Source organism: Cataglyphis hispanica, chromosome 13 (genome assembly GCF_021464435.1).
Source record: "Cataglyphis hispanica isolate Lineage 1 chromosome 13, ULB_Chis1_1.0, whole genome shotgun sequence".
Classification (NCBI taxonomy): Eukaryota; Metazoa; Arthropoda; class Insecta; order Hymenoptera; family Formicidae; genus Cataglyphis; species Cataglyphis hispanica.
Window position 1 is genome coordinate 2069076 of NC_065966.1, and position 25487 is coordinate 2094562.

General features: G+C 30.1%; 3 protein-coding genes across 11 annotated transcripts in view; 1 reads left to right on the forward strand and 2 right to left on the reverse strand.

The window, feature by feature from the left end:
- Positions 1-863: 863 nt before the first annotated feature.
- Positions 864-14778, reverse strand: LOC126853901 (zinc transporter 2-like). Of its 4 annotated transcripts, none has more exons than XM_050600031.1 (9): positions 14531-14778; positions 13432-13508; positions 4858-5042; positions 4227-4343; positions 3962-4110; positions 3400-3551; positions 2781-2985; positions 2363-2603; positions 864-2030 (listed from the first exon to the last, which is right to left on the reverse strand). In XM_050600031.1, exons 2-9 carry the CDS (start codon positions 13506-13508, stop codon positions 1885-1887), a joined length of 1272 nt encoding a protein of 423 aa, XP_050455988.1. In that variant the 5' UTR covers positions 14531-14778; the 3' UTR covers positions 864-1884. The 4 variants fall into 4 exon arrangements, with proteins under 4 accessions (XP_050455988.1, XP_050455991.1, XP_050455989.1 ...); XM_050600034.1 differs by lacking the exons at positions 13432-13508; positions 14531-14778 and adding exons at positions 10460-11101; positions 11530-11776; XM_050600032.1 differs by lacking the exon at positions 13432-13508.
- Positions 14779-15462: 684 nt separating this feature from the next.
- On the reverse strand, positions 15463-23323 carry LOC126853893 (UDP-glucose:glycoprotein glucosyltransferase). 6 transcript variants are annotated; one of them, XM_050600014.1, is made up of 24 exons: positions 23184-23323; positions 22634-22850; positions 22303-22541; positions 22042-22224; positions 21787-21959; positions 21495-21690; positions 21165-21378; positions 20855-21075; positions 20562-20783; positions 20137-20492; positions 19792-20035; positions 19519-19710; positions 19183-19441; positions 18977-19085; positions 18681-18866; positions 18358-18564; positions 17892-18284; positions 17743-17757; positions 17180-17354; positions 16904-17086; positions 16548-16823; positions 16296-16412; positions 16061-16199; positions 15463-15983 (listed from the first exon to the last, which is right to left on the reverse strand). In XM_050600014.1, the coding sequence occupies exons 2-24, from the start codon at positions 22848-22850 to the stop codon at positions 15946-15948; spliced, it is 4554 nt and encodes a 1517-aa protein (XP_050455971.1). In that variant the 5' UTR covers positions 23184-23323; the 3' UTR covers positions 15463-15945. The 6 variants fall into 6 exon arrangements, with proteins under 6 accessions (XP_050455971.1, XP_050455968.1, XP_050455969.1 ...); XM_050600011.1 differs by having other exon boundaries at positions 18977-19088; XM_050600012.1 differs by lacking the exon at positions 23184-23323 and adding an exon at positions 23034-23174 and having other exon boundaries at positions 18977-19088.
- Positions 23268-25487, forward strand: part of LOC126853899 (spermatogenesis-defective protein 39 homolog) — an 84491-nt gene continuing 82271 nt past the window's right edge. Inside the window, exons 1-2 of the mRNA XM_050600023.1 lie at positions 23268-23336; positions 24448-24580. The gene's annotated coding sequence lies outside the window, so the exon portion shown is untranslated. The remainder of the gene's footprint in view (positions 23337-24447; positions 24581-25487) is intronic.

The window sequence follows — 25487 nt, forward strand, 5'->3', positions numbered from 1 at the left end:
CGTCATTATAATTTTCCTGATATCCTATATGTGCAAGAAGTCCATCCAACATATCGCTTATTCTTCTCTAAATATAATTAAAGAATTTGAGTTTTTCATGCGCTGTAAGTTCTTTTTATGCATATATTTATATATATTTTAAATACTTTATATATTTTCGTTTATGTAAATAACTATGTTTTTTAATGCAACGCATATATATAAACGGCTCAAATTTATTTATTAATGAAATCTAACTATTTACCTTAATTTCTTTGGCTGTTTCTTGAAAGTGAAAAAATACTTGACATATGTTCATTAGCTTTGAACATGGCTTTTACCATGCTATGAAATCTTTCTCTTGATGTAAGTAATTCGAGATATTCCAAAATATACTGTAACTAAGTCGGCCTGCTACGGCAAGATGAAATGAATCATCGATGAATTTAGCACGATTGAGAACATGTATTTTCATATATTGTTCTGAGTTCAGGTATGCTGCAAGTCTTCCCCAATCTTCGATATTGTAATTGACACGATAATATCCTATTATAAAAAAAAAATATATATATAATATATATTATATCAATCATATAATTTTTTATATATAGTTTTTGGATTTATTAAAAGACATTATTGAATATGAAAATCTCTTTAAAGATTTTTTTCTATAAAAAAATCATGCCACTTTATATAATAAGGATTTTAAATTATAAGCTGTAAATTATAAATAAATATTTTTTAAAATGATAATTGATTAGTTTTGTGAAAAATGATATTGCACAATAAATTTTATATAAATTTAGAAATTAATTCTGGCTAGTTTTATTTGGAAATTGATTCTGATTAAATTATGCATAAAGTAAAATTTATTTAAACTTACATTCAATAACAAAATATTTTATATCATATTTTATACATATATATTATACATTATTATATATATTTATATAAAGTGTAATATACAAAAAGTTTGCCTATTATATACTATTTGTATTATTTTATAAATACTCGTATTATTTTATAAAATATATGTAAAATACATGTTTATCAATAGCAATATTTACCAGCTTGTTGTACATTAACTATCATTGAATCATATCTTCCAAAATGCAGCATATGCAATTTGAGAAATGGAAGATGCATTTGCTCCAAAATTAACACAATACATATGATATCGGAATATGAAAATTCTTTTTATAATGATCAATTAATTTTGAAAATAAATTACAGAATTTCGAATTTCGTGTGCGTATTTACATTAATTATTTTAATATCAACTAAAATAATACATATTTTATATTATATAAAATATCTTGCAAAGATCATAGAAATTTGCGATAAATAAATAAATTGATAGATAAATCTTTTCTTTCATATATTTTTTTCTCTATATTTTGATATATAGAATATATACAATGATGGACGACTTACTGCTAACATTTACTAAGATATAAACGTCATTTCTAAACTAATATTAATCACAATAATATTATTCATCTTGGAAGTAATCAACACGGTCATTTATAATGCGAGGAACAATTATAATATTTGTTATAATTGCTGCAATTATGATAATTAAGGGATGCAGCTTAGTTTATATAGGACTACTTATAATTTACATAAATCAAATAACAAAAAGACTATTCACATCTAAACGTAACGAATGTTGTTGACTGAGTTCGTGTATTTGTTTACGAAACTAAAAGACCAAAAAAAAAGAAAGAAAAATAATAAGAGTTCAACATAACGCATGTATGCTGCCTTCGCGCGTGAGACGATCATCTCATTGTTTTTATTCGATGAATTATCGTAAGGATTACGAGACTTTCAAAATTATCTTCCATGCATGCCGCGCATCTCTTATATCATGATTAAGTCACGTATAATTACAACAGCGGTGATTTATTTCGCTAGCGAGTTGCACTGTTTACAGTTTTCCATTCGTTCGTTAAATTCCTCTATCTGTAGCGTCATCTCGAAGAATTTGTATTTGTCGTGGATATTTCTCGTAGCGGTACGTAAGATGTTCTGGGGGCTTGTACCAGGTTCTGAAAATTGGCACATCGTTATTTTAGTAAGAGATAAGTGCCATGAAATAATAGATGAAATGGACACAAGTAATATTCTTAATTATGCGTGTATATCGTTAGACAGAATTTATAAAATTTATAAATTTCTCTCTAAGTCAGAAAATATAGAAACTTAAAGGTCTACTAAAAGATCTGTCAAGAATGTAGATGTTAGGACTCTAAAAATAAAAACTTCTAGCGTCTTCTGACAACGTAAGTTATTTTAAGACTTAAGAGTAATTGAGTTGCATAACTGAAATACATAAATAAGAAATATATATATATGATTATATTTTTGGATAAGAGCGTACTTATAGCGAGATGCGCCGACAAGGCAGTCTTGTCGAGCGAGAGAGCCCAAATTCTAAGATTATGGACTTTAACAACTCCATCTATTTGCATGAACGTGTTTTCTACTTGAGAATACTCGAAACCCTTAGGAATTCCCTCCATCAGAACGTTAACTACGTCCTTAATAATCGCTACGGTGGTGAGAATAACTAATATCGAGAAGAGAAATGTACATATTGGGTCCACTATGCTCCATGTTGGCTAAAATTTAAATTGATATTTTACACAATGGTACTTTAAGAAAAAACTATAAAACATATAAATTTATTCAAATTACACACATAAATATATAAATATCATATATAAATATCGTTTTCATGAATGAAAATTATAATAATATATAACTTATAATAAATTACATTAATGAAAGTTTGATACCTTAAAGTAAATAATTAATGCAGCAATCAATACTCCCACACTTTGAATAAAATCGCCCAAAACATGAATGAAGGCGGCGCGCACATTGATATTCCTTTTCGAATGTTCCCCTTTGAGATCATCATCGAGCTCATTTTCTACATTATTGTTCCCATGATCGTGTCCACCATGACTATGGCCATGTTGATGTAACGATAGGCCCATTCTGCAATACCAGATTATTCACTCTCTTTTTAAGAAGAGAAGATGCGAGTGCTGTTTCAAAAATTTTATTACAATCGATACACTGCGTTTAAATATGCGTGAATTTTTTATTAATCTTTTAAATTAAGTAGCTGGCACATAATTCTATCAACTCTTGTCTCAATCAATTCTTAAAGCATACATTTCTCATTAAAAAAAGCAGATTTATATTATAATTCTCTGGCTACCATCACCGGTGATTGCTTAGAGAATAATTCGATTGATGTTGCATTATGCGCATTATAATTCTGATTGTTCGACATCGAAATTTTAAAAACAAACTCGCACAATATTATGAATTATGTTATATATGAGAGTTGTCGCAAGCCGCGCAAAGCATTAAATAAATATTATCGTTAATAGGGGTATCACTAACACTAGATTTACCGCAACACCAACTGCAGATGTGATTAGCATCACCGTCGCGTCCAACTTGAAATCTTTGTGGACGATCCTTTCAATCGCGAGATAAAATAAAATGCCAGTGACCACCCATATTAATAAAACCGAGGTCAACGCACCGATAACCTAAATTACAAAAAAAAATTAATAATTTTTATGTATAATAATAATCTATTATCTTTTGTAAAAAAACATATTACAAATTATAGAAGCGCACGCTATGTGCAAAATTTTAATAATTTTTTATGTAATCCATATATATCATGAATATATGTTTAGACTATATTAAAATTATTTTTAATTATATGCATAGTATATATTTTTAATATTTTTAAGATAATGAAATTAATTCAGATAGAGATTAGCAATAATAGAGTGTATATTTTTAACTCATTATTAATATTTATAATACTTTTTTAATTAAATTTGTTATATGTGTAGAAATGAGCATTATTATAATTATATAATATTGCATACATAATATTAATATAAATTTGCCGTTTTTTTATTAATATTTATATAAGAAAACTACTTACTTCTGCGCGATACCAACCAAAAGGCATTTTCCTAGTGGCTGGTCTGCCCGCCACCCAGATAGAAAAGAGAGATATCATAAATGATGCAAAGTCAGTCAACAAATGTGCAGCATCGGTCGCTATCGCCAAACTGTTCGATAATACTCCGCCTGAGGAAAAAAGTTCGCGTATAAACGACACAATTAAACGCCTGCCTTCGTAAACAAATTCTTTCTTAAATATTTCTTTGCGCATTGATAAGGTCAGAAATTTTGTTTTATATTACCGACAATTTCTGCTATCATGAAAATGACACAGAGCACACTTGCAATCAACAATTTCTTTCGGGCCTTCTTGTCGATCTCCTCGTTTCTTTCCCTGTGACAATGATCTTCTGGGGATACTGAGAATATAAAAAGAGAAAAAAAAGACAATAAATAATATTTATTCAAGAAAATAATTCAAACATTTAAACTCATACATAATTATTAAATATCACAATAATTTTGCAAGATATATAGTATATTACAAATTTTTAAAGCGCGCATTATAAGTACAAATTTCTCTGCATATATTAATTTTTTTTAACCTATGATCCATATATTTTTTACACACATATACTTTTGACACACATACATATTCAAATATTTAATTTATATTAAAATGACTTTTAATTCCACATGCGATATTCATTTAATTATTACGAATTTTTATCTATCTTTTTGATATAATAGCAATTCTTGGAGTGTGAAAAGAGGAGTTTTTTTATTTTTATTTATTTTATTTATAAAAAAGCCAATCAAACCAATGTTTTTCAATAAATATTAATTATTATTATTTTTCTTGTAATATTTTTTATTTTCTTAAATATATCATCACATATATCATTTATTAAATAAAATATACTTAGAACGTACTCTGATTCTGTTGATAATCCGTAGCTGCATTTTCATCCATAGAACTCTTCACCACCGTACAACAACCTGATAATTTTCCATGAACACAAAAAATCACCTTCCGCGGCGACATTTCATTCTCCTCGTCTTCATTATTGTTTGGTGGGATACTCGTTCCATAGCCATAAATCGCCTTATCTTTGAATCTGTAATTCATTATATAAATTCATTTTTATTTCTTATTTTATTCTGCATTTAATTATAAAAAATTGGTTTTGCGGAAAAAATATTTAGCTTTGTCATAAACACGTCGCTTACTTTAACGCTTTTAATTGTGAAGCAAAACGCTTTTGATTATGATTTCTTATTTATCAAAGAGATATTGTTACTTTTTTCTCTCAATCTTGTCGCGTGAACGTTGTCCGTTCTTTCTCTCATATTTCATAACGAAAGAAAGTGATTACGTATTTGTTGAATAATTGCATATAAATTGCTGCTAAGGATTCGGAAATGAGGAAAAATATAATATTTATGTTGAGTCACTTTTTTTAATAGATAGAGCTAGATTTGTTTTTCAAGCATCATTTTATGTCAGTTTTATTTAATTGAAATTTTTTTCAATATACACCGAAATGATTTTGATGACAGTTAATTCGAATCAACGAATTACGATTTAGAATCACGTTGATCTCTTAATTATCTCTGACATTCAATGGCTCTCTCTCTCTCTCTCTCTCTCTCTCTCTCTCTCTCTCTCTTATAATATCTCATAAAAGTTATACGCAAATACGATTTGTATACGCGCTACGTGAAAAAAAGAAAAAGAAGTCAGATAAAAAAATGAAGATGAATCGATATTATATATGTTAATATTATGATAGAAATGAATTTTCATCTTGAATTTGTATAAATTAATTAAACAACATTCTATCATTAATTTCATAACGAAATATGAAAACACTTGAATTTATAATATGTATTGTTGACAATGTTATACACGCTACACTTTAATACGGTAACATGATATTATATACTTCTTATCGCGTTTCACAGAGTGCCATTATCTATCAACTAGATATCGAGAAAATGTCATATATACAAATATGTGTATCTCTCACACACATACGTTCCCCTATCACTGGCTGTGATTCAACAATGACGAACGATGCCGTGTGCAAAACCACACGATTGAAAATTATTGATAAAGACGATTCGTATTATTATGCGCATCATTATATTGAAAAATGCATGAATAAAGTCAAATCTGAATCTTTCTCTCTCTCTCTCTCTCTCTCTGAAATAGAGAGATACACGTATATATTCAATTTTTTTAATTAAATAATTTAACGCATCTACAGAGTTTAATTTAAAGTTTTATATAAAATATTATTATATACATATGTATGATGTATATAATATACATTTATATTTAAATTAATAATGTGGAGTTTTTAGATATTATAAGATAATATTGATTTGTGAATTATATAAATTAATCGTCTTATGTTTTTCATAGCGAAATTAAATCATTAAAGAGACTTATAAGACTTATAATTCTTATCATATTATGAATTACTAATCTCAATTTTCGTTCGCGATCTGATTTAAATTAAATCTGTACAATATTTGTATTCTTTTAACGAAATAGCCTTGGTCTCCACGGAGGCCACGTTATCCGATTTCGAGGATTTGTCCTTCGGTTAGACGAACCAATTACACCTTGACCAGATTTTTATGGCTTTCATCACTAAATCAAGGTGGTCTTAGAAATTCTTGAGTTTAAAAAAGATACGTAAGGGTAATGCAAGGGCGATATATTTATCTTGAGAATTGCAAAAAATCGAAAAAAATTTCTTTTAAAATACGCATGTTCCATTCATTTATCTTACCTCTTCCTACATATTCGTCGATCAATGAGGAAGTGATAAATAGCCTTACAACTATACGGAAATTTCATTGTTTACTATCTTTTAAATAAAATCAATCTTTTGTATGTATCAAATTTACTAATTTTTCTAGATCGTAATTATTTTGTTGTTGACAAGAAAACAGAAACAATATTTCTCTCTCTTTCTCTTTTGCAGCAATTATCATATTAAAAAATTGGCATTTATTCCAAAGTTTAGCTAACAAAATAAGAATTTCTCTTCAGATCATTCACTTGACTGTGCAAATGATTGAATGATTTACATTACATGGATTATTAGCAAGCTCCTAGAATAACCAGGTGGATTAAATCGACGACGGTCGATCCGCTCCATCGCCGTCGTCGTTATATCCAACACCATATTAGTTTCGTATTAATTATATTGTGATAATACGAAAACAACATCGTCGCCGAGAGAGAATCGCTCTCATGGGCGTCGACAAGATATTTTATAGAAAATCGCCGAATAGTTGATGAAGAGTACAATATAAGCTAGAGTATGACAGAAATTCTATAAAATTATTAATTTCCTGATTTAAAAAAAATTCTTAGTATTTAATGAAACTGGAAAAATCGACAAACATAAATTAGATAATAACAATTTCAATAAAAATAGGATTGCTAATCAAATGCATTTAATGTAAAAACCATAAAAATTATCAAAAATACGTTAATTTTGCTTTAAAAAAAGAGTATTTTTTTGAACTCTCTAACTAATTACTAAAAATTCGAGAGATGCAAGTGCATCGATCATTGTTGCGCCTATGATCGTCTCAGAATTGCATAATCATGATCATGCACATGTGAATACATTTTCTCCATGACAAAACGTAATCATTATAGCCGTAAAACTATTCGCCTTTTCGTCACTTGATACTTAACATGAAATAGAACGCATATCGACTTAACTGGACGGATAAAATGAATGTTCGACAAAAATGAATTAGCTCGTAAAATTGAAATAAAACAAATTTCACAGCTGAGTGGGCAATATAATGTAATTGCACCCACAATTTTGATCGAATAATTTTGTATGGATTAGAGATTTCTTTAGATCTTTATAATATACGCCCGATATAATATCGATAATTACCGATCAAAAATATTTGTGGCACGAATGCGGTTTTATAGATAGCACGCTCTGATGAGAAAGAGAAATCTTACCTGAGAACCACGAACGCATGCAATTAAACCGCAATCGTATTTTAAATGATCATTCATTCTGTAACCGATCGATTGCTGATCTCAGCAAATCTTTAAAGAGTATAGTCCAACAAGATTATCTATTTATCGGACACTATTCTGACGAATTTATCATATGACTCGATTAAGTCAATAACTCATCATTTTATCACACATATCTTATTGATTTTTAAAAATATATTTTTATAAAAAATTATTTATAGTTTTTTTTTAAATATAAATCTAAAGGAAATATATTTTTTTAATATAACTTTTTTTAATATAACTTCTAGAAATACAGATACTTAAATTAGATAAACACATAGAAAAAATCTTGTTACATTATGCATAGGAAAAATTTGATTAGTTTAATCAAATATGTAACTGTTTCTTAATTAATTTATCATATATTTTTATTTTATTTCAAATTATTTAATAAATGAATGAATACAAATTCATTCATGCTTTGCAGAATGCTATGCAGATTGCTATGTGTCAACGGGCCGACAAGAGACATGAATATCAAAAAGGATTTCAAGGCTATGTTTTGAAGGCTCACAGACACAAAAAGCAATGTTTTCGGGTCACTCAAAACCGGTCCCGTTATTCCGACATTTCCTTATTATAGGAAATACTCTGTAAGGAATAAAAACAAAGAGTGAAGATTATAAAAAATTCCGCTCCTTTCTCTTATCAGCTTCGCATAAATAATGAATAATTCCTAATCTATGCTTCATCGTTTATGATATATATAGTGTTGCAATTTTATCTAAACTCGACACACGATATTAAAAAAATATCTTGATCTCGCGGGAAAAACCAGAAAATGGAACAACAAATTCCACGAAAGTTGGGCAGAACGCGAAACGAGATGATCATCCTTGCCTACGATTTCCTAATCGGGAATTTATTTCATAAGAGAAACTGTTTCGCGCACGAAACGATTCTCTCGTATAAAGACTAACGTAAAAAGAGATATTACGTAAAAAAATAATCTTGCTTTCTGCCAAATAAAATTTTAAATCGCACGTGTTATCTCGGATCGAACATAAACAATCTTTGGGAAACATCTGATCTGTTATTTTTACGCGCGAGAGAATTGGTCCCAAAGACTACGCTCGATCAGATTTAACGGAAAGAATCGTGAAAGAATGTTTTTTTTTTTTTCTTTTTATTAATTCTCGCTAAACTGGTTGCACGACCTCGCATTACGTTGGAGATCCTGACACGCGTGCGGCAAAGTGAAGGGGAATTTCTCGCGGCCTTGTTATTTCCACAGAACTATATTGCATGCCGCGCACACATGGTAATTGCGGTAATTTTGGCAATCAGCGCGCCGGTATTTTCTGACGTTTGTTAATTCGCGAAGAGACATTGCCCGAGAAAAGAGAAATCGAAGGGAGAAGCTTTCTCGTGTCGACGACACGTCAACAGGTGAGTCTCGTCGAATGAATTCGTTAACGATTGTATGCACGGCGTTACTATTGCTATCGCGATAAACGGTAAGAATATTCCTCTTTTCCCGATAACGAGATACTCTCGTGTATTTTTATCGGATCCTCCAAGAAACTATGCTGCGCAATACTGTACTCGGCATGATGTAATAATACATATTTCATACAAATATACAAATTTCACAAGTTTTAAAAACGATAAAGCGTGTTGTAATTTTCATTCAAAAATAATTTGACATCTCGATCTTTTTTTTATATAAGACAACTTTCGCTTTGGATATAAATAAGGAAATTGTCCGAGACTTTTCGATGGCCATGCGATGCTTGTAAATCATCATAGACGACGTCTTATCAAAAAACTGCAATGATTAACACACTTGCAGGCACATAATTTCTCAAAATTCACATAACTTCTCACTCCCCTCGCACGGAGTATTATTTTCCAATAGATTCCAACTAACGTTTCATATATTTTCTGTCTGCTATATATATATATATATATATATATATATATATATATATATATATATATGTATATATATATGTATATATGATTCGCAGAGAGAGTGCCTCTCGAGAATATACCCGCGTAATAAAATATCACATATTTCAATAGCACTTCAAAAAGGATGAAAGAATCGAAACGTGGAATACGAGGGACTGAAGAGCTCAATTGTATAACTGATTTTTCAAAAAAATACTTCAACTGATTCTATTCTACTCGTAAAATTCTAACAGAAAAATTAAAAAAAATTTTTTTCTAAAAATCTCAAAAATTAATTTATGAACCACCGTGAGAATAATTAGGCATGTGACTAATCAAAACATATCCACAGATATCAAACAAATACAGCTCCAAAATAGAGCGAACCAAAATTTTGCATAGCATTTGAAAAACATTCCGAAATTAATAGTCTCTTGAAATTCCTTCACAATCTCGCGAAATTACTGATTTTACGTCAATTTTTTCGCTTTTCCGATTGTTTCAATCGCAAAACCGCGACTCTCACCTCGTCACGTGCCGCGAAAATAACGAGGAGAATACATAAGGAGAACTCACAGCTTGAGTTTTTCGTCGTCCATGATCGAACTTTGACAGAGATGAAGAGATCGCGAATCCAATCAGCTTGCAGTCCGCCAGCAATGATCGCCCGATGAAATGGCACAATTCCTCTTCAGACAATCCGCCGTTTTGTCAAATCGTAAAAGGCCAGAAAAAAAGGAGGATGAGAAAAATGCGGATGGAGGCGAGGACGACGAGGAATGAAACGATGTGTCGTAATCAGCAAAGTCTTGTAACGTTGTTGTGTTGTCGTTCCCCGGACCGTAAAGATGCGAGTGTTGAACACGTGTCACTCGTCAAATGCGAACACCGAGAGTCCAGCCACGACATATCCGTGTCTTTCGTTGGAAGAGGACCCACGTCCGGCTCGGGTCCCTTCGTTCAACAGATAAAACGATTAACATCGAGAGACCTCTCACTCCATCTCTGTTTCTTTCTTTCTCTTTCTTGTATTTCTTCCTTCTCGATCCCTCTGCTTTTCCTCTCAGTTGGTCTGTCCTTATCGCAAGCTTCCTCCCACTCAATGATGTGTCCCTCTCTCGCTTCCTTTCTATCTCTGCTCTTTTTCTGTCTCTGCTTGTTTTTTCTGTCTCCGTTTGATGAAGATATGTCTCATCATAATCGAGACTTCGTCCCACACTTGAAATTCGAGATATATAAAATGTTTCACAATAGCTTATAACGTTAAATGCCTTTGAGGTCTCGTTTGAAAAAATAATCTGAATTCGAAAATATTACACATGGCTAAAAGAAAAATAACTGCTCTTTAGATAAAAATCCTTCTTATATGTACGCTGTTCAATCTTTGAAACCTTTGAAAGTAATCTCGGAGTTTGAAATAAGACACACTTAACACATTAAACACATTTCAATATATTTCGAAACGCGAATTTTAGAATTTAATGCTTCTAAGTATTCTTGAATTTACATTCGTCATTTGTATATTAATAAACGAATCGGATGCCGTTTATTAGATCTACGATGGATTTAAGAATCGCGCGATTTATCGACGAGCACGTGCGATCGATTGTCATTCATCTCTCTTGTCCTCAAAATCGAACTCTTACCGATATTTGTCTTATCACGTTCATTCGAGAATCTTGAACTCGAGATATTCGAAATCGGGTTTTTCAAGAAATGGTTCGTCCAATCTCATGCAGTATCCTTTTTTCACAATTTTTTAAAGAGATCTTCTCTTGAAACTTGATGATACATTTCTGTCTACAAGAGATAATATATGGCAATAGATGGTAATTACAAAACAAGAGATTAATCCTATAAATCTCGAGTGAACGAGACAACTCGGCGATTACCGATCATCCCGTGGATCGCGGATCGAGACTGAACGAATGGTGAACGGGAAACGTCCGCCACGTAACTTTCTACATCCAGGAAGAGAGGCACTAACCAGCGCACGTGTTACACGAACAACACGTCGATTCAGAGATTATTATATGCGTGCTAATTGTTCGAGGAAGCGGATTACCGAACGGAGTATTTCCTGAATAAGATGCAACCGCGCTAAATTTTAACAGCTGATGCTCTGATTAATGCGATCGATATCTTTAAAGAACTGATTTTAAAATTCTCAAAACGAATATCTGAGCATTATAAGCAATTTTCAATGATGATAAACTAATCTTTTGAGATGATGCAGAAGTTAAGATGGAAAAACTTTAGCAGTTTTCGTTAAAGATTTCAATATAGGAGAGTGGCTTAGATTTTCAAAAAGATACAATTAAATACAAGGAAAATGGTAAATAGGTAAAATTTAAATATAACAAACACTCTTAAAAAATATATATGCTTTTTGTACGAATGTGTCATATGCTGCATGTTACGCTACATACAATTGCCCCTCTTCTAAAATATCTTCTGAAATATGAGTATCGATATAACATTTATATATTTATATGGAAGAGAGATAGAAAAGAGAGTTCAGAATAAAATTTTAAAAAAGAAGGCAGAACAATTCCTTGTACATTCGCTTTTTTCACTAATAATTTAGATTAAATCAAATAAAAAAACAGCAGTAAGTTAAATTAAAACATGTTCTTTTAGATTTTAGTTATTTATGTTCTTTTAATTTTTTATATGAAAATTATATATACATATATGTATATATCCGCATATTTTAAATATGAAATAAAAATTAAATAATCATAGCTCTAAATACGCAGAGTAGTTATGCATTTATTACACATACTTTTTGAATGCAGATGGTTTCACATCATAATCGATAATCATATATGTACAAATAAAATGTTTTAAAATAATTGGAAAAACACTAAGCGAGACAATTAGGCTTCATCAAATAAGCTCTAAAAGTATATACATGTAATTTTGATCTTACTATGCAAGACTAAGGTAATTTAAATTACCGATAAAAAGTATTTAAACATCAAGATAACTTAAATTATCGATAAAAAGTGTTTAAATACGATAGAGATGACATATTAATATAATGCGGAAATTTTAATTTCGATCATATTTGATATATATTGTATAATATTGTATTAATTTTCGTTTCTATCGTATTTAAACATTTCTTATCAATAATTTAAATTACCTTGCCCTTGCATAGTAAAATAAAATTTGTCACAACAATTTATACATAACAAATGTGTAAATACCATAAGAACGAAAGTCAACATAGTATAATGCAGAAATTTTAATTTCGATTTCTTATTTGATCTACAATTGATTTAAAAAATCTTCAAATAAACAAAATTATATATTTTGAAATTGCGGCACGTGATTATTTAATTGAAAGCATTATTAGGTCTTCATTAGTTAATTGAAATTATTTGTTGAAATAAAATGAAAATTTTGAATCAACAACCATGGAAAATGAAAGATTGTAATATTATTTTTTTTAATTGTTTAAAGAGTTTTTAAAAAAGAAGATATAAGAGAGAGAGAGAGAGAGAGAGAGAGAGAAAATATGATATATTAAATTTATTATTTACTGATCGTCGATGAAGTCCAAATCCATTTTCGCGGTGGCCAACATTCCGGTGCTGAAACGAGGACTATTGGGTTCCATCTAAAGCGACAATGTTTTGTAATTCTTTCGGCAGTATATCGTAAAATTGTGGTAGGATATCGTGCAATACAATTGGATCCTTGTAGTTATACTTTTTTACATTTATACGCAACCATAAAAATATCGTCTAAATGTCAATTAGAAAGAAATAATATTTTTCAAAGAATGACCTTTCTCTCCCCGCTCTTTGTTTCACAAAATAAATATATAAACACGATCATGCAATAAAAAAAACGCTATAAAATGTTTATAGAATATGTAACGATTGGAATGTCCCTGATCCAATTTAGTGCGCAATTAAAATTTTTTAAATATAAAGTATTATATTATGATGTTATATTATGATAGTAATAATTATAATGTCAGTCTCTAAAGCTACATAAAATTATTATATAAATAATAAATGTTAACAAATTCCTGATACTAATCAGCCAACAGACAAGATTGTTTTTTATTTATTATATTTCTATTCTTTGCCAAGAAGTGTTTAGTTGATATTCCACAACTATCATGATCGAGTTTTAATCATAGATGAATTATATTTAGAGTATTTCCGATATGTAAAAAAACTTGGTAAAACAAAAGAATTTATTAATTTTATTCTATCAATTATTTTACATCATCAGGATTCTCTTTTCTGTAAAATTAAACTTTGATAAGAATTGATTTAAACATTTATATTTGTTCTTTCCCATTTAGTTTTTTCTTTATTCGTGACGCGATCTTAACGAGTATTATTAAATTATTTGAATACTTTTTAACTTTAACATATGTATGTTTAAATTAAAACATTATATATTATTTATTATTATATATTATTTTATCATAAAAGATATTTTATTTATAAAATTATAATATTTATAAAAAGAACCAATATTTTACGTGCATGATTGTCAAATATTTGATAAACTTGTCTATGAAGTTCATGTAAAGTTTTACCAAGTTAGAGGAATTAATCGAGATTCTCTTTGTTGTGTAATAACAATAATAACACAATATACTATTATCGAAGCGTGACTTACTCATTGGCTTTGTTGTTTCGCTCGACGGTCTCTTGTTTCACAAAGCTGTTTCCGCTGTTTTCCATATCGCTCTGAAATTACAAGGCGAATCGTCGGCGAGGAGGAACACGAACGATGCGGGCGCGCGGACAATTGACAGAGGACAAACCGAGCCAAGTTGATCGGCGGCAAAGCCGCGACAGCGCGTGGGTTACGATGCGTCGGGAGATGTCATTAGATGTGCGTGCGGCTTGGTTCTCTCCTGACGTGTTTACATATAAATATTATGAACGCGGACGAGAGAGGCGGGCGACGCGCGCGCAAGAAATGACGATGACCCGGATCGGTGTCCGTTCGATTATCTTCTGTCCGTTTAACAAAGGCGCTTCTCTGATTTAATGTAGATGATGCAAAACGATCGATCTGTGTCGTTCCAATTTCCAACGCGTCTATCAATTCAGAAAATCGGGACAAATATGATATAAAAGCTCTTATCGTGAAAAATTAGTTTTGCACTATCAGCAGCTTATACTTGATTTTCGATCGCATAATCGTGAACAATAAGGACGAATTTATTTTCGGTTATCGGATCGTTTTTCACATCGACTTTTCACATCGACATGATCGAGATCGAGTATTATCGGATTATTAACGGAAATGTTTTTCGATTTTCTTCGCTCGTTTTGCTCTGATTCGCTTCGCCGCCATGACCAAAATAAATTCTCTCGAAAAACACAATCATCATTAGCGTATGAAATGAACCGTATCGAAAAATGTACGGTATCTCTAAAAACTCATCATTAATAATGCGATCGAATATTTTTTACGATCGCGTGAATATTATCGAATAAATTTACATATGTCGCACACAATGTATTTACTTAGTCCGTTTTTGTTACTTTAAATTTCTTCTTTCCCTCTGTTTATTACATAAAAGGAAAATATTAAAGATATTTTACAAATGTTACAAGTTTATTTCTTATAACTAACATAGTAGACAATTATAAATCACATTGGTATAACATGAACTGAACATGTTCATAAATAACCGAAGGAATATTGTATGTATCCTCAACAATTATCAATTATTGGATTTTTCGATTTTTCGCTTCTGAAGTGAATAAATTTTTCTTGAAAAAGTTTTATTTATTATAACACAAAATTTTTTTAAAAACCATAATTTATATTATACAAAATATGGATCTAATAAGAACAAAAATAACAAAAACCTTCGGCTTTTAATTATATCAATATTTCTGAAAGTTTACGAGTACTGGCAAGTATTTACATATAAAGTGCCAAATATCAATTACAAAAGTGAAATATGGAAATTGTTATTAATACTTATTAATCTACTGCGAACAGAAATTTCTTGTTTTAGAATTTCCCCTATAGAATTTTATAAAATTTTTTCATAAATTTTATATAAATTTAATTTACAATTCTTCATGTTTCAAGACATCATCGACAATTTCTGCAATAAAGAGTAAACATAAAAATTTCGTGAAAAAAGATATACGCACATATATGCAATATATATATATAACTTACCACTATCTTTTTCCGTTTGTCTATTTGCATTTTCTATTTTCTGCTGTAGAGCTTTAATTTCTTCATCATAACCTACCCATTCGGGCAAAATACGCATGGCTGCTTGTAATTTGGCTTCTTTAGTCATTGGATTATTACACTAAAAAAAAAAAAAAATTAATATTTTTTTTTGGGGAGTAAATATAAAAATATTATAATTTATCATTATGAAATACATATAAATAAAAATACATACTAAATCTATAGTTTTAGCATATTGCTTGGATGCATCATCACACCACGTTTCACACCATAGCCACTCCTGTGGTAATGTCTTGATGGCCACTTGATGTATCATATTATTTGGGAGATCCTAAAATTAATTATTGATTATTTTTTAAATATAAAAAAAAAGAAAATAGGATATCTTAAGATCATTAATAAGAAATATAATCTATTATTTTCTATATCTTTATAAATACTAAAAACATTCATGTACATTACATACTTGATCAAGATTTGATAAGCTGTTTGGATCTTGACTCAATGCTTGATACTGTCCTCGTAATCTATCTCCGGCTGCGATGCGACGGAACCGCTTGAGATCTACTACGTATAACGCGCTGATGTGATAAGCTCGTCCTTGCAAATGATTTCTCCAATATCCTTGTTTCCAAAATCGAAATCCATCCATTTCAGTTCTACTATCACAAAACGGCGTATATGCATATGGCGCACCGCCGAGATCCAAATTTGCTAATTCCTTCAAATCTGCTCTTACCACCTGTATAAAATCAATTATGTAATTTTACACAAATAATATCTATATCGTTGCATTTTAAATTGTGCTTATATTATGTATACCTGATCAGCATCGACAAATATTATTTTTTTAACGTTCAACGGGAATAACACGTCGAGGAATAAGATCTTGTATCCCCAAATAGTTCTTTGTTTCTCGGTTTGTTGATGAAGCCAACGAGGCCATTTGTATTGCACAAGTTCATATTCAAAACCATATTCTTTAGCCATATGTGGCAAAAAATCCTATGTCATGAAAAAAATTTTAATAATTGTTTTCATAACTAGCATTATTTAGAACAAAATAATGTTTCACTCTGCTATATGTCAGCCACTTACTTTTACAGTTGGTGATAGGTAATTCTTTAAGAACCAGAACTTCACCGGCGTCTTGGTGTGTTTAATAACACTTAGCATCATGATCTTCAGGAATCTTTCATATAAGTGGCCAGAAGCGAGAGAGAAAATATTTAACTTCTCATCTTGGTCTTCGCTTTCGTCTGTTGTAAATGTCCTAGTTTTGAAAGTATGTCAAAACATATAAGACATATCAAACATTAGTATAATTTAACTATTTTATCAGTCGCGATTAGGTATTTAAATTAATATGGGCTACATTATCAAAGGAGAGAATGATATTTTAAGTTAATTAAGACAGCAGACAGAAGACAAGAATACATATGGTGACTTGGAATTAAGTTAATGTAAATGAATTGTAAATGTAATCAAGTTTAAGTATATTAAGATTATTGATTAATCAAATGTTACAATTTCAAGCCACATATATGTTCGTTTTTGTAATGCAGATGTATTTTACTCTGGATTTCTTGTTCTTTGATACTTATTTATATGTATTTATAGAAAAATGATAGATGTACTTAACTACATAATGAGAAGCTTACCAAAATTTGGCAATGCTAAAAAAGAGAGAACAAATAAAAGTTAAGTTCAAAGATAACCGAGAATGCATTATGCATGCTATGCATTATGTACTAACACCCAACATTAGGAAATGTGGAATATAAAAATAGTTTGAGTGAGTTGGACATACCTAGAAATGGAGTTCCATAATCCGGAATCCTTCTCGTTGTCCGATAAGAGATCGAATCCCGCCTTGTCTGGCTTCTTAGATACCTTGACTTTTAGCACGTGGCTTCTCAAAGAACTTATCAGAACTTTCACATCATTGCCGTTTTGAATAACATCTTGTCCGTCGACAGTGGTGAAGTCGTATATTTCCGCGGATCTTCCCTGTCGAAGTCGTAGTACCCATTCGCCAGGATTTGCCTTGAGCTGGAAGTATCCTAAATTCGCCATTACTATGGTGTCAACCATTACGGGTTGTTTCTCGGTGCCTAATGTGAATTGAAGGCCTCTCGGTGGATTTCCCATTACTGCTTCGAAACAATGGCCTTCGAGCAGCAAATACTCCAATTCAAATTCACTAAAATAATATACATATAAAAGTCAGCAAAATTGAAATAAGAAGATCATATTGAGTATTTTGATTCTTTTACCTATGGACACCAATTGCAACATTATCCAGCTTAATGTTATCTAAATCATAAACACTGCGGACTACTTCTACTAGCCAATTTTCAGGAGCATGAATGTATTGCGTTAATAATGAAGAAGTGGGAAGTTTTGTAAACTTCGCGATAGAGCCACTGATATCTCCTTCGATTGTGAATTGTAGCTCAGGTTCAAGCACAAATCGATAAAAGCTAGGGAATGAAACGAAAGAATATATAAAAGAATATATAAAAAAATATATAAAAAAATATATACCATCCTAATTCAAGAAAAAGAATTATAAAGAAAATAAAATATATCATTCTACCTTTTCAATGGCATATCGCTGTTCTTGTCTAAGCAATTCAAGAATACTTTTATATTACAATTTAAAGCTTGTTGTACTGTTTTCAATATTGGGCCCAATTTTTGAGCACCACGTGAAACTGGATCTACGATAGCGATAAAGTCGAAGGCTACTTTATTAGGATCGGCTGTTGGAATTTTTATGACACTGCAAAATGAAAATAATCATTCTTGCATGTAATATTAATACTCAGAGTTTCATATATATATTGTGTATAAATTCTAAATTTTTGATTTATATTTTAAAAATTATTTTACCTGTGATCATCCCCATGGAAAGGAACATCGTATCGATTTCGAGTTTGAGGACGTGGTACTAAGAGTGAAGTGATTTTCATAATCATATCATCCGTGATGTTATTCTCCTCTTCTAGAAAAATATCATAAACAATTTATTATTTCTATGATGTTAATTGAAAAAAATATTACAAGTAATACATATCGTATATACCATATTATCATACCATATTCATCTTCATTAAAGATTCGATCTTTAATTAATTTCATAAATAGTTTATCTCCATAAGTACTTTGGCTAAATCTTTCTAATAAAGAGAAGTCATCACTTGTAAATTCTTCGCCGCTATCCAAAGGGCCGATAATACGACCGTTGCATAAAACTGCTCTCGCACCAGCTTCCAAGTTTAAGACATTTTTAATATAATGTTGATGTAACATTAATATTTGATTTTGATTTTCCAACAGTGCCATCACAGATTCGTCCTGAAATAAAATCGAATTATTAACGCGGAAAGATTTCTAACAAAATGTAATATCATCTATAAAAATACATTTCTTACTTCAATCTCAAAACTACCATCGGCAATGAGAGCTGCATTATCTTCTCTGATTACTTTACGTGTGTAAAGTATAGCTCTTTCTGGTGACAATGCATTTAATGCAGCAAGAACAATTTTGTTAATATCAGACTTTGAATTCACGTTACCTTCCGCATTAACGATAATACTAACTCGCGCATCGGTATTTGATTCCTATAGAAAAATATAAGAGCTTTATATTTTTATAAAAAATACATACGAAATTATATAAAGCTTGATTTTTAAATTACATACTACATATTCAAGCGCCTCTCGTAGTAATTGTCTACCAGACAATGATCTCAAATCAGCTACAATCCAAAAGGAATATAAATGATGCACGCTACTGCGTCGTGGTACGAAGAAGTAATGCATTTTCTTCATTAAATAAGTTGACAGATCTTGAGAACTCCACTTTATATAATTCTCATCTTCAGGAATCGTACCGATTAAATTTAGCCATGCATTCTTGTCCACTTTTAAAATACGTTCGTTCAAACTAGAAAGCGAAATAAACAGTGGAATGAGTAAATAAATAATAAAAGTGAACATAAATTTATTATAATAACTCATAAAATATTAATTAAGAGTTATATTTACCGTGGCATAACGTATGGTTGATTCATCAGAAAATCAACGACATCGTCTCCTTCCGTTACTTCACCACGATATACTGCTTTTTGCAATGCAGGTGTTTGTGACATAATAGTAGATAGTACTGCTTCTTCGTATGATTCATAATTCATCTGACTGGGCGTCAGAGGTACACCATTCAATAAAGCTTGTGGGAATTTCTTGAAACCACATCGTTTTATGAAGTCGCTGGCTAAATGCCGTCCCACGTCATATTCAGACTCTTCCCCGAGGATGTAAGGTATATTAGCGGACGAATCTTTGGATTTGATAACTTTTTTTATATCATCTATGTCAGCACCATGTCCAATGTAATTTCCTAACTAAAATAAAAATAAATTTTATCCTTCCTCTTGATATGGACATTGATATCAAATGATATGAAGTTTTACCTCTGATAAGAAATGTAAAGCCTCTTTAGGATTTTTATTTTCTGCAAAATAGTGATATGCATTGTTAACTGCAACACTAGCATCTGTTAAACCTGTTACAGATGTATTATAATTCGTCACGAAGACAAATCCGACTCTCAGTGGAGCAGAATGTGCATAAAGAGATTGCGCTAGAGCTATTAATGACATGGAATCTTCGCTTAGGGGATCAATAATTAATACCTACAAAAAAGATAGGTAAGTATTTGAAACAAAATATTAATTATTATCATTTAAAATTTAGTAATACTAACTAAATTATATAAATTTCTTCTAATATTTCTGAGCATGCCTGGGAAAGTTGGTCGTAATAATTCTGTCAATGACCGTGACCATCTACTATAACGTGAATCATTTTCAATATCATTAATCCAATTGATCGCAGAATCCCTTATATCCATTGCAAAATTTTGATTATCTGTGCCTCCAGATAAATCCAATGCCAACAGTTTACTCATTTTTTTGTTACTAAAGCCTGTAATAATTTGTAAGGATATAATTCTTGATTTGGTAATATATTAATAAAATATTTAACTGATATATAGAAAAATATAGTTCTTGTACCAATTTTATGAAGAGCTTCCATTACTCGTAATTCGCTTCTCAAAGATTCTAAAAGAGTTAGTATATCAATAGCTTCCAAATCAAAAAATAAGCCATTGATGAAAAGCGCCGTGTCAGTTGGTTGTATATTTAGACTTGCCATAAATATTTCCTGATTCAGTTTCATTTCCTTTTTCATATCACTATTCACCTTAGTTCTAATTAGAGATTTCGCCTACGAAGAGAGATACAAAAATATATAAATCATTATATACCTATTAAATAATATATATATGCATTTAATTATGTCATTTTAAATTGTGTTTAGAATTCGATATTTAAAATAAATACCTGCATAGGAAAATTTTGCGATATATCAGTCAAGATGTTTAGTGCTTCCACAGAAGGAGAATTCATGATCCTTTCAGCTGCCTGGTGACTCAATTCTTGAAATTGCCATACTTTGAAAGCTCCGATCTCGTGACTACTTTCCAATAAATGCATTTGTATTTTATCCAATTTGGCTTGTTGATTTGGATATAATGTTCTAAAAAGATGATATATTACATCATAGTAATGCAATGCAAAATATTATACAAAGAGATATAAAGTGAATACTTTATATCCTTACTAACCACCTTACTTTAAAATCATGAAGTTGATTCCTTCAATTTCTTCCATGCCATCATTTGCCTCTTCTGAATTCTTTCCTGTATTGTCTTTGATATCAGAATCATCTGTCGCTTTGTATTCTGTAGACTTCATTTGCAATTCTACACCATAACCTGATAAACGCAATTTCTTATCTGTTCTATCCTGTAAATTGTTTTTATGAAAAATGCAATTGTTTTGCAATATATTATAAATGTCTAAAACATAATTCTATTTCTATTGTTACCTTTACATAATGACGAAGAATATAATTGATCCTCTTTGTATCTGCTATATTTTTCAGTTTTTCATGGAAATCAATAAATGTAGAAGTCCCAATCTGACCATATAATATGATTACCTTATCAGATTCTGAAGTATCCAAGTATCGGTGGTCTACATCATAGGTATCTATAGTTTCCCATGTATCCTGGAAAGTAAATAGAATATAATGATATATCCTAATATTATATCAGTAGAACGAAATTGAAAATTATAAATTACCAACCTGTTCTAGTAATAACCTATCTATATCTTGTAGAGAACAAGTAAATGTTCCACCAATGTTAACAATATTGTTACATCCATAGGAAGAAACATTTTTATTCACAGCCATTTGAGAAAACATTTCAACACGTGCGGAATAAATACGTAAAGACAATCCTAACTTAAAAACTGCTATCTCTGATTCAGATAAATATTTTTTTGCCAATTCCAGAATTAAGTCATAACTCTCCTTTTCTGTAGCTGAAGTAAATTACGTAAAGATTGAGAAAAAAATGATTATCTTGAAAAATATGTATTTTACCAAGTCAATTAAATTAAAACCGCGTAATTACCTATTACAAGATTACTAATTTTTCTAGAATATGCATCAATAAATTTCCAAAAGTAATTTGGATTTTCATCGCTAAGATATTCAGCTGCTTCGAGAACAAGAGGTGTCTCATTCCACTTAGCATTTATTAAAGTTGTCACATATTTGTTAGTCTTTTTGTCAGCCCCAAGTTGAGTGGAGCATAACAAGAGCATATAAAAAAATATGAACACCCCCATCTGCAACATTAAAGAAAAATATGTTACTGATTATGTTACAATCTCATTTATTAATAAAATGATAGATTTTAAACGAATAGATGCGTTTCTAAATGAAAAAAAAAAGGAACTGCTTTGTTAATAAAATTTTGCACGATAAATTTTCACTGAAACTCGCCGTCAATTAAATTTTAATACACGTGCCTATCACATTTGACACATCGACATATAAGATGTTAGATGAAATCCATACGTGCCGCATCCCATAATTATTGACAAGTAATGTTATTACAATGTGTATTCTTTAATCTCGCCGATAACCTGAGCTCTGATCGTGAGACTCTCTTTACGTACCTCTTTCCGCGAGTTTTATAAAAAAATTATTTCAGCTACGAAGAAGATGCATCAATGATTATAGCCAATCCATGCAATGCACGTGCCACGCTCGCAATATCCCGGAACGGCGAGCAGCTGATCTAAGAGCAATCGTATTATCATACGGTGAACGTATGTATAATGTGACATAGAATTGTATATTGTCGGTGCTGCTGATAACTGGTGGCTGGTGGCATTCGAACTTTTTGTCATGGATTTCAACGAAACAGAATGACGCAAAATTTTCGAGATGCATTCAAAAATCTTACCCGTAGAGTAGCATTTAATTGACCAATTAGAATACAGAAATCTTGGTTACTTTTATCCTGATTGGTCAATTAAGGAGTATTCTATCTATGAATAAAATTTTTGAACGCATTCTCGAAAGATCATGCATAGCGCTCGATATTTGTCTATCTCCATTGATCAGTTCAAGTAATTGTGCATTTCATTACATACATACAAATAGATAAAACTAAATTTCATATTTATATTTGTGTATAAAACAATTTTGCATATTTATTTGTTTTAATGAATACGGAAAATCTGCTCTAAATTATTTAAGAATTTATTTTCAAAAAAAATTCATTTTATATTTATATTTAAAAAGTCCACTTTATGTATATATATATATATATATATATATATATATATATATATATATATATATATATATATATATAACAATTTGAATATAAATAGTCAAATAAATAAATGGCAAAAATTATTTAATAATTTTTATGAACGACAATTGTACTAATATATCGAAGAGGCTCTCTTGATAAATTATATTATATTAATTGATAAATCTTTAAATATTTGAGATATCTCTTAGAAGGAGACCAATGTACGAATTGTGTAATATACAACGTACAATCTATTTATTATTTACAACAATGTACCAATATTACGTAAAATGTACCACATTGCATCTTATTTAATAATAGATCGCTTATCACACTGTTTTAAAAAATCGCGCGTGATCGTGCCGCGAGGGGGAGCGCGGTTCGCGTTTCAGATCGATTCAAACTAGCGCGACTTCGTGATGATCCACCGCGAATTTCGCGCCTTTAACGTACTATTCGAAGTGCAACAGGACGAGGATCGCCGCGCGTCAGACGTGTGTCTCGTTTTCGTGATTCTTTTCAATGATGAGTCGAATAATCTTTGGTATGTAATTTCAACGATGATAAGATCGATTTGTTAATATTTAGATATAAATAATTTACATGCATTTGCGTAGATTTCGCAGCTGCGTTTCGGGACTGCCGTCTTCCCAAGCAACATAGAGATACGATTCTATTGCATTGATACAGTCGCATCGCTCGACGAAATCTTCTTATTAAGCAATGAGCCCGATTATCTACGCGTCTACGGTGAGTTTTATGGAATATTTTTATTAATTTTAAATAGCGAAGCTGTGCGAATGTAAAAGAAAGAGAGAGAGAGAGAGAGAGAGAGAATTGATTTACGTCGATATAAATCCCCTTCCCCTTCCCCTCATACGACAACGTGAATAATGTAAGATTGAAATTTTAATATGAAAAGCATTTTCTAAAAAATATTGAAATAAAAAAAAATAATAATTGCAGATACATATAATATACTGAATACGGCAGTTTCCAAAACGCAATTACAATATTGCGCAAATATTTTGTGTGAAGGTGGATTAATATATATATATATATATATATATATATATATATATATATATATATATATGTATATATATAAGATATCCGAAAATCACGTAACAATATTTTAGAAATAAATTTTTTGAATAATTTAGAATAAAAATCATTTTTGAACAATTAATGATATGAATATAAAAATCATTATTAATAAATATAGAATTTGCTAAAATTTTTATGTTAATAAAAATACATTTGTAAATGGACTTTGCATAAAAGAAAAGTTTAATGTTTTAAATATCTTATCATAAAAATTTTTAATGTCAAATTTTTGCGTTATTTCTACATTAATATAATATCCAATTAGAAATTGAAAATTTTTCTTTGATTAAAAAATTGCTAAAATCGAATATCAATTTCAGAGAACGCTCCTTGCCCCTAAAGTAATATATAATAATTATATATATGTATGTGTGCATGTATGAAAAACATCTATATAAATAAATATATAAATAAAGACACATAAACTTTTGTGCATATAAAAGCAATATTGTAAAATACAATAATAATATTATAAATAATAATTAGAATAATACTCATAATAATAAAAGAAATAATAACAAATATATTATTCCGGAAGTTTTCTTTTTCA

Excerpts from the sequence above, each read along its gene's own strand:
- LOC126853901 (XM_050600031.1), bottom strand. The coding sequence starts at position 13,508 with ATGGAACCCAATAGTCCTCGTTTCAGCACCGGAATGTTGGCCACCGCG. Across the intron at positions 5,043-13,431 it reads TTGGACTTCATCGACGATCA|ATTCAAAGATAAGGCGATTT; the intron begins GTAAATAATAAA and ends AATGAATTACAG. Across the intron at positions 4,111-4,226 it reads CATGATAGCAGAAATTGTCG|GCGGAGTATTATCGAACAGT; the intron begins GTAATATAAAAC and ends TTTTTTCCTCAG.
- LOC126853893 (XM_050600011.1), bottom strand. The coding sequence starts at position 22,850 with ATGGGGGTGTTCATATTTTTTTATATGCTCTTGTTATGCTCCACTCAA. Across the intron at positions 20,493-20,561 it reads CTTTACATTTCTTATCAGAG|TTAGGAAATTACATTGGACA; the intron begins GTAAAACTTCAT and ends TTTTTATTTTAG. Across the intron at positions 19,089-19,182 it reads CTTTAATGAAGATGAATATG|AAGAGGAGAATAACATCACG; the intron begins GTATGATAATAT and ends ATATTTTTCTAG.